The following is a 9,627-nucleotide window of genomic DNA, read 5'->3' on the forward strand; positions in this document are numbered from 1 at the left end:
AGAACTCAGGCGAAGACACCCCAAATGAGTAAACCATCCATTCTCTTGCCGAGCAAGAAGAGGAAGTGCATGGCCATCAAAGAAGAAAAGGCTTCGTCAGAAGAAGTAATGGCCATCATGGGAATCGGACTGGAACGGCCGGAGCCAGTAGAAGTACCAGCAGAGATCTGCTTGGATGAAAGACGTTCGGAGAGGACGCTGAAAGTTAGGTCTGTTCTAAATCCCAAGATCAAAGATGAATTGATCAAGCTGTTAAAAGAGTTTGAAGATGTTTTTGCATATACAGTAAAAAAAATGCCGGAAATTGATCTCGAAGTTGTCGTTCACAAGTTAAAAATAGATCCTAATCAAAAGCCAATCCGGCAGAAGAAGAGACACCTTGGTCCGGCCAGAAATCAAGCCGTCGATCAAGAAGTGCAGAAGCTGTTTAAATCAAGATTCATCTGGGAGACTTATTATCTGGATTGGATAGCTAATGTAGTCATGGTCCTTAAGCCGAATAGAACTTGGAGGATGTGTGTGGACTACACTGATCTATATAAGGCTTGTCCAAAGGACAATTTTCCTCTGCCAAAAATAGATCGGTTAGTCGATTACACGGCTGGGCATGCACTATTAAGCTTCATGGATGCTTATTCTGGTTTTCATCAAATTCCTATGTGGCCAGAAGATCAAGACAAGACTTCATTCATTACTGAGAAAGGGCTCTATGGTTGGCTGAGGATGCCATTCGACCTTCGCAACACGCCAACTACTTTCCAACGGCTAATAAACATTGTCTTCCAGCCACAACTAGGACGGAACATGGAGGCTTACATTGATGATATGATCGTCAAAAGACAGAAGGAGCTGGATTATATTGAGGATCTTCGAGAAACCTTCCTAACACTTAGAAAATTCAAAATTAAATTGAATCCGCAAAAATGCGTGTTTGGTGTAGTGGCTGGAAAGTTCTTGGGATTCCTGGTCGACCAGAGAGGAATTGAAGCAAACCTTGATAAGATTCAGGAAATTCTAAACATGACATCCCCGTCCAAAGTTAAGGATGTTCAACGTCTAACAGGGTGCTTGGCGGCCCTAGGACACTTTCTTTCTAAATCTGGAGACAAGTGTCATCATTTATTTTCGACAATAAAGAAAAAGGCAAATTTGAGTGGAGGGAAGAGGCGGAGCAAGCTCTCTAACAGGTGAAAGAGCATCTCCGGCAGTTGCCTCGTTTGATAAGTCCGGTCGAGGGGGAAAAGTTGTTTGGGTATTTGGTTGTCTCACCGCATGCAGTGAGCGCCGTCCTCCTAGCCGAAAGGAATTCAGTGCAGCTTCCCGTCTACTTTGTAAGTCATGTGCTAAAAGATGCCGAATGTAGATACTCACTGGGGGAGAAGTTTGGCCTAGCTTTGCTCATGGCAAGCCGAAAATTAAGACCATACTTTCTAGCTCATAGAATCCTTATCTACACTGACCATCCCTTAAAGCAAGTTCTACACAAGATGGATGCTTCTAGACGAATGCTAAAATGCATGGGTAGTGGAGCTGAACATGTTTGACCTAGCATTCGAGCCCAGAAAAGCAATCAAAGGTCAAGCCTTAGTTGATTTCATCGTAGAGCTTACTCGGACTACGGTTGAACCCGTCCAAGATCCAGCTGCGGGAAGACGACGTTGGACACTTATGGTGGATGGATCGTCTACTGCTAATGGTTGCGGGGATGGAATAATCTTCCAATCACCAGAAGGGGACAAATGTGAGTATGCAATCAAATTTCAATTCCAGGCGTCAAACAATGAAGCAGAATATGAAGCGCTGCTAGCCGGCATTAAAATGTGCAAAGCGGTTGGGGCCTTGGAAATTGAGGCAAAAACAGATTTCCTAATTGTCGTCAGTCAAGTAAATGGCGATTTCGAATATAAGGAGGCGTCCATGAGTAAATACATGAAGCTAATTCAAGAAGAAATAAAAACTTTGAAGCGGTTTGTGCTCGACCACACTACTACAAAAAGGGCAAAGATAACACAACTAAATTGACTCTTATCTTAGCAACTGTTATGTAAAGTCTAAATTTAACGTTTTGACAGAAGAACTGTTATCTTAGCTTGTATTAATAATATATTAGTTAACACTTATCTTAATATGTGTTATCTTTGCTATAAAATTATTATGTGGTGCTCCTTTTTTTTTTTTTTTGGAACGTGGTGCTTTATTATTAATAATAAAATTCTGTTAAAATAATTATGTTGAAAAATAACCGTTTACTTGGCTAGAAATTAGGAACAAAATTCTTTACCCTTCGTAAACCCTTTTTATTTTATTTACAATTTTCTGTGAAGTACTGGACCAAGAACTGTACTTGGCTCAGATTTTCTGGCTCCGATTTCCACCTCTGACTCCGTTCCCCCCTTCGGTTCCCACCTCCGACTCTCATCTTCGGTTCCCCCCTCCGGCTCTCATCTTTGATTCCAGCAGACTTCGTGGAAATATTCATGGAATTCGCAAGTTCATTCTACCAAGCAAGTAGTTTTGAAAGAAACCGACAACCATAATCACCATTGTTACCGGCAATTGAAGGTAATTCTTAATTTTCTATCCCTTTTTATTTCTAATACATAAAAAAAACTAATTTTGGTGGCTTTATTGTTCAAATTTTGTTAATTTAATCATTCGGTAATTTAATATGGTAAAATATTTTGTTAATGAGGCTTCAGTTCTGCTACTTTTGCAAAGTCGATGCTCCATCGATTTAATGTTTTGGAATTCGTGATTGATGTTCATTTGTGGTCTTGATTCTGAATAGTTATGAGTACTTTGACAGTTGATTTCTAATGCTGAAGAAGTGGTTTCTAATTGTTTAAATTGTTCATTATTTTATTTTTTGTTTGAAATGTTATGCTTGTGTTAATTTTTTTTACTTGCATATTTTTTTTGTTTGAATTTTTTTTGATGATTAATTGACTGATTTGTATTGCTTATTGACTAGGCTTGACTAATCTGTTCTTCATTGAAGTAGAATTAGAGCTAATGATTTTTTTAAAATTTTTTTTGGGCAACAAAACTTCGATTCCAAACCCTTTTGTTGGGATAAGGAGAGTTCTTGTCAATGATGATGGGACAATTATAAATAATTGACATTAAGAGGGCCGGGGGGACATAAGAAGTGAACCTACCTAGAGGAGCTAGGTTAGTTTTCCTGTTTTTTCTTGTGAAAAGTTGTACTTCTTGGAGAATTCTATGTCCTGCATATTGCCTACTTCATTGATCTTGGAAGCAATGATAGTGTAAAACTGAGCCATATGTAGCTGTGGCACAATCAATTTTTTTGTGTATTATAGACTCACAATTTACTGTCAAACAGTCACGTGGAAATTGACTAAGAAACTGCCTTGTTGGCAGCAGAGAATTATAATGATCATCATGAATGCATATCGCCTCAGTTTATTAATTATACTCTAATAAACCAAGGATGAAATGGTATTTGGCATTGGGTTACACATGAATTATGATGCACTGCTTCTGAAAATTGAGAGTTTCTGTGTCTTCGCTGTGTTCAGCTGCTCATCCTTGATGTATTTACTAAATCTCTTCTCTTTTCTGCAGGCGTTAAGTCTGTTTATGAGTGGAAGGGAGAGGTAAGGATTTTTTACTTCCTATCATAAGCAGCATGGATTAGAATATATTCTATCATGAACGAAGAAATATAGCCCTTGTCACTTGACAGAAAACTGGTCTCTGGTTGCTTTCATCTTCTTCTGTTTTGGTTCTATTTTAAGCATGAATATTGCATTTGATGCAATGGTTTATTTAGTTGCTACTTGCTAAGTTAGTGTAAACTTCAGCTGTTGGAATATGTGTACTACTGCAATTTTCTCCCGCCTCTTTTGTCTGGATGTGAGGGTGAAATTCATGGCAATGTCTGATGCAGTCTATTGTTCTTGTATATTACCCGTAACCATCACCATGTGCTGCATTGATAGCACATTCATCGCTGAATTGTATGAACCATATATTTGCTAATTTACCAACGACCGAGTCAGTAAGCTGACGTGGTTTTATTCTGGCTGCAGATACATACTGATTCAGAGGAGCTACTCATAATTAAGACCAGAGAATCCCTCTTAGGTGCTCTGACAGAGCATGTTAAGGCGAACCATGAGTACGAGTAAGTTACTTAGCTATTCACATTTCTTGAGTTGAATATTCCTAAACACGGTGTGCAGCTCGGATTCTTATCGTGGATCTTATGTCATCCAAGAAATATTTGTGAGCGAATACACTGTATTTCTGTTGCATATCGGGAATGATAAAAACAGTTTAGATGAGACTCATAAATTCATTTAGTTATTTTTTTTCCTTTTTTGGCGAAAATGAAACTGTCTTTTTAGTTACTCCATTTGCTCATTTGGGAAGTTTTCAGTTAGATGGTCCACTTATATTGAAGGTAATTATTTATCCCAAATGACTATCCTATCTCCATTTATTTTATATGAAAGGTAACTTTTTTAATAGATGCTTCTAATCAATGGTAATTGTTTAGATGGACGCTCTATTTGTATTAAAGCTCACATGAGTAACTTTGTGATTAAGGTTGCCTATTTGTTTACTTAGATTGCATGCCCATACTAAATGAAGCAACTAAGAAAACCGGAGGGGATGAACACCTTGAACATGATTGTTTCGCATTCAGCTGTGTGGATCCATATGTTATCATGTAATGTGTGACAAATTGTGATGACTAACTCGGGCCACAAAAAGAACTTATGTTTGCCATTTATCATCTGAGCAGGGTACCTGAAGTGATAGCAATGCCTATTGTAGGTGGAAATGCCCCTTATCTTGAGTGGCTCAAAAACAACACGAGGAACTGAATCTTAGTATCAGTGTTGAATCTATAGTTTATAGCTTACTTATGGTTCTTTTACTGTTTTCTGTTTCCTGTTGACTTCTTCATCTCACTTGCTCAGCTTGGTGGACTGAATCTTCTACGATTGTTTAGGATGAGCCGGTCATGTGAGAGTGGTGGCAGTCTAGCTAGTTCACCTTTTCTACTGTCCTCTTTTGATGGCAATTTGACAAAATCATAGGCTGCTTGTTCGTTGTCTTCTATTCCATGTTATGTTCTACTTTTCGCTTTTGATATCTGATTGCTCGTGTGCTGAAGTTTTTGAGCACATCTATATGGTGCTATAATGGCTTTGTTCTTCATGCTGTGTTTGCAGCACCATAATGACATACATATCTGCTTCAGGTTTGTCTTGATCCTTTCGGTTCTATTTCATGTTTAGATCTTGTAGTCGACTATCTCAACTGGTGTTTTGGTTTTCCTTTGAACTCCAGTGGTCGTTGTTGTCAGCTGGCTTGCTCATTCGTAGGTTTACGAGTTGTATGTTTCATATTGTGTGTCGTTGCATTCATTGACATGGTAGTGGTGACTTTGAGGTTCAAAGTTGGAGGATTACCAGAATTCTTTGGCTCAGCTTCTTGGATAAAGTAACTAACTAACTATATTAATTTTAAATATCTCTTACACATTCTAAGTTTATCCTTCTGCTTCAGGTGCATTTTTTGTATATTACGTTTCCTTGGATGTTTAATGGTGTCTGGTGCTGATATCTTTCTTTCCATCCCAAGCTTTGTGTGTCTTATGGTTGAGGCCATTGGCTAGTCTAGGCACGTGCATAGGTTTTGGTTATATACATAGTTCATCTTTTTCCAGTTTTACTTCAGCAGATTCTTTCGTGAAAAATATTTATTCTACTGATCGATGATATGATGGTGGTGTTGCAGACTGCTAAATAAGGGGCTTTGCTTACTCTCTCACTTTGGTTCTGTCTTTAGGTCTGGGCAGATACATTCAGAGTTATGGGGTTGGATTTTCCTTTTTTTTCAGGTTCATTCTTGTATCACCTTCTATTCGATTGATGCTTGGGGTGTCTTTTTGAGTTATGGGTACCTAATTAATCTTGTGTTAGTGAAGCCTGAAAATGGCTGGAATAGGTACCTCTGTTTTAGAAGCATTTTTTTCGTTTTCCAAACCCAAGGTAAATTGGTCTTTGTTTTGATGGTTTTTTTTTTGTTATAGATGTTACACTTCTTGATGTGATCTTGTTTCCGAATAGCTATGAGCACTTTGCAATTGATTTCTAATACTAAAGGAGTGGTTGTGGACTTGTGGCGCCTTCTACCCTATTAATTAAGATATTTCTTTCTCCTCATCTGCTGAATGGTTTTTGTTTCTTTTATAATCTAGAATTGTTCATCGATGTCTCTTTTAACTTCGTATTGTAGGTGTCCTATCATTTTATGGCATTGATAATATTATGTGATTCGTTTGGTTTGTTATAGTGAATTCAGTTGGTATAAATGATAAAGTAGCAAGAGGATTGGGGTCTCGGATCTGCTGGAATATTCATGTAAGATTTTTATGGCTTTGAATTTATATGGTCTTAGGAAGTTAGTGTAATTATATACTATTGATCATTTGAGTCACATAGAGGCTTGATTTCTTGTATCCACAATATTGATGTCCATTATGTTATTCTCGTCTTGCTGGATCGAGGCTTCATATTCAGAAATGTGCGTATGTCTCGTGGTGCCTGCTGCCACTTGAAGGGAGGTCACCCCTCTACGCGAGATGTGTTTCTCTTTTTGTTTCATTTACTTGCATGATTAGGTTTAATTGTTTGATCCACTTGTAGTTTCTCATATTTTTGGTTAATGACAGCCTTGGTGCTGTCACAATATCATGAGTTGAAGCATATCATAGAGTTGGACTTGAAGTGTTAACAAGCTGCGATTGACTTTGATCTTGCAGCATATACTTGGTAGTTGCAAGGATGTGGGCTACAAGCTGTGAATATTTCTCTTGCTGCCCACGTTCATGTTTCTACTATTGTTATGACTAGATTTTTTTGGATTAACAGATCTTTCATTAGTTAAGAGTATATAAAGGCTAGTATATTGGCAGACATGTTTACTTAATTTCATTTGTTTATGATTTAAATTAATATTGATATGTATATATAGTAGTTTTTTTTAGAAGTTCAGAATTATGAATATTAGTTGAATTATTTTGTAATATAAAGAATTTTGGAAGTTTGGAATATCATATTCAATTTATTGGTTGTAAGATCTTTTTGGTTGAGTATTAATTATACAATAGATACAGGTACTGTACTGCCCTATAAAAAAAAAGAATTGTACTGTACGACATTGTTGTGCTGCGTGCTACAACGCTTACGGGCAATATATGCGTGAAATGAGAATTTGATTATTTTAAAATTTTTTTTATCATGGATAATAGTCATAGGTAATATATGTTATATATATTATAGGAAAACATAACAGTTATTCAAGATAAGTGTTAAATTTCCTTCTTTCAATTTGTCATATAAATAGCAAACATAACACTTATTTACAAAATGTGTTATCTAGCGATATAACGTGCATTATAAATGACTTTTATGTTTTCTATAGCAAACATAACACTTTAGTAAGGTGTTATGTTTACTTTACATTACATTGACTTGGATAACACATCAAAACTGTTATGTAAATCCTTATTTAACAGTTATCTTTGCCCTTTTTTGTAATAGTGCTAGATTCCAAGGTATGAGAATCATTAGGCTGATGTTCTCTCAAAGCTAGCCAGTTCGGCCAAAGGGGATGTGCCGCGAACTATATTTTGGGAGGTAAAACGGGCAAAGAGTATTGATCAAGAGCAAGTTTTGTTCCTCAGCCGAGGAAATGTCTGGATGGATCCCATCATCGAATTCAAGAAGACTGGACGCCTGCCATTAGATCCCTTGGAAGCTAAGTATGTTAAGGCAAGGGACAAGTGGTTCGAGCTTTGGGACGAGACCTTGTGTAAAAAAGCATTCAACCGGCCACTTTTGAAGTGCATTACCCGGGAAGACTGGTTGGATGTCTTAAAAAAATTACTTAAAGGAGCTTGCACCTCTCACATTGGGGTAAGAGCATTGGGAGAGAAGGCATTAAGGACAGACGCCCTGGTCTACGCGAAGAAATGTGATAGCTATCAAAGGCATGGTAACATGCATCAGAAGCCGTTCAATTATCTGACCCCACTTTTTTCCCTTCCCTTCGCCAAATGGTGGATGGATATCTTGGGCCGTTTCCTGTAGCTGCCGGCCAGAAGAAATTCATGATAGTAGCAGTAGACTAATTCACTAAATAGGTCGAGGCTGAGGCGATGAGAGGGATCACCATTAATGATGTAAAAGGTTTTATCTGGAAAAACATCATTACAAGATTTGGTATGTCTTAGTCTATCGTCTTCGACAATGGACTACAATTTGAGACGCCTAAGCTCAAGGAATGGTTGGCCGAGTAGAAGATTAAAGCCTACTTTGCTGCCATTGCTCATCCTCTGGCAAACGGTCAAGTAGAGGCATTTAACAAGATTCTCTCGAACGACATAAAGAAAAAGATGGACAACGCGAAAGGTTTATGGGTAGAGGAACTACAGTTAGTTCTTTGGTCAATCAGAACTACGACCAAGAACTCGACTAGGGAGTCTCCATCTATATTGTCCTTCCCATTGAGATAGAAGGACCCACTCTGCGAGTCATGCTATATTCAGAGGAAGCCAACTGGGCTGCCCTTCGCACAACTTTGGACCAGGTTCTAGAAGTCAGGGGCAATGCTCTATTAAGAATGCAGTTGTACAAACTACGAATGGTTCGCCAGTTTAACAAGAGGGTGGCCAGACGACCATTGAAGGTGGGGGATCTTGTCTTAAGGAAAATGGAAGCAGTCGGCTGTGCCAAAGAAATGGGAAAGCTCACGCCGAATTGGGAAGGGCCTTACAAGATCATCTAAGAAGTCCAAAGTTGCACCTTCCGTCTGGAAGCTATGGATGGCCGTCCTATTCCTCGGACGTGGAACTCGGACACTTTGAAAAAATACTACATCTGATGTAATTTGAAAGTTGTAGCTTCCTGCTAACAAAGTGTCATGGCACATTAATGAAAAAGTAGAAATGTATACATGTATCTTGGCTCTCAGCCAAGCAAAATTCATATAATACAAATCTACTTTCACTCTATGATTGACTATTTACTTACTATGTCTTACTATTTGATTACGGGCATCCTATCACCGTCCGAAACGGTGGTCTAGAACAAAATCATCAATAAAGAGAATCAAAACAAAAATACTTCTATTAGGAGATCGACCAAACATGTTATAAATCATTATGGTTTAAACATGACGAAAGCCATCAATTGATAAACTTATAAAGTTAACATCAGTCTCTTAAACGAAGGCGGCCGGAATTAAGAAACCTTAGTAAAGGGCTCTTACTTTTCGTTAAAGGGCCACTCATAGTAATAACCAACTTAGTAAAGGAATACAAACAGAAACCAGGACGGATTGCTCGGCCGAACTGGCTTGCCAATATACTGAAGTATTCTGCCTTGCAAAGTAAGTCACTATCAAGCATGGTCGTTCTCCTTCTTAGAACAAAGAATTTTCCCAATCCTCTTCGTCCAAGAAGGGGGGGGGGGGGGGGAGAGAACCAGCACATAGTAAATACACTAAAACAAGTAGCAAATCGTCCAGAGTCAAGTGTCAAGAAATGACCTTAGTATGCAGATGAACAAGCCCTTGTGCAAGTTT

The 9,627-nt window shown here is 38.2% G+C and overlaps 1 protein-coding gene across 1 annotated transcript; it reads left to right on the forward strand.

The window, feature by feature from the left end:
• Positions 1-1,536: 1,536 nt before the first annotated feature.
• LOC104903274 (uncharacterized) lies at positions 1,537-5,558 on the forward strand. Its single transcript, XM_057392164.1, has 4 exons — positions 1,537-1,884; positions 2,452-2,562; positions 4,056-4,150; positions 4,775-5,558. The coding sequence occupies exons 1-4, from the start codon at positions 1,537-1,539 to the stop codon at positions 4,854-4,856; spliced, it is 636 nt and encodes a 211-aa protein (XP_057248147.1). The 3' UTR covers positions 4,857-5,558.
• The last annotated feature ends 4,069 nt before the right edge of the window (positions 5,559-9,627 follow it).

The sequence above is a fragment of the Beta vulgaris genome, chromosome 9 (genome assembly GCF_026745355.1).
Source record: "Beta vulgaris subsp. vulgaris cultivar EL10 chromosome 9, EL10.2, whole genome shotgun sequence".
NCBI lineage: Eukaryota > Viridiplantae > Streptophyta > Magnoliopsida > Caryophyllales > Amaranthaceae > Beta > Beta vulgaris.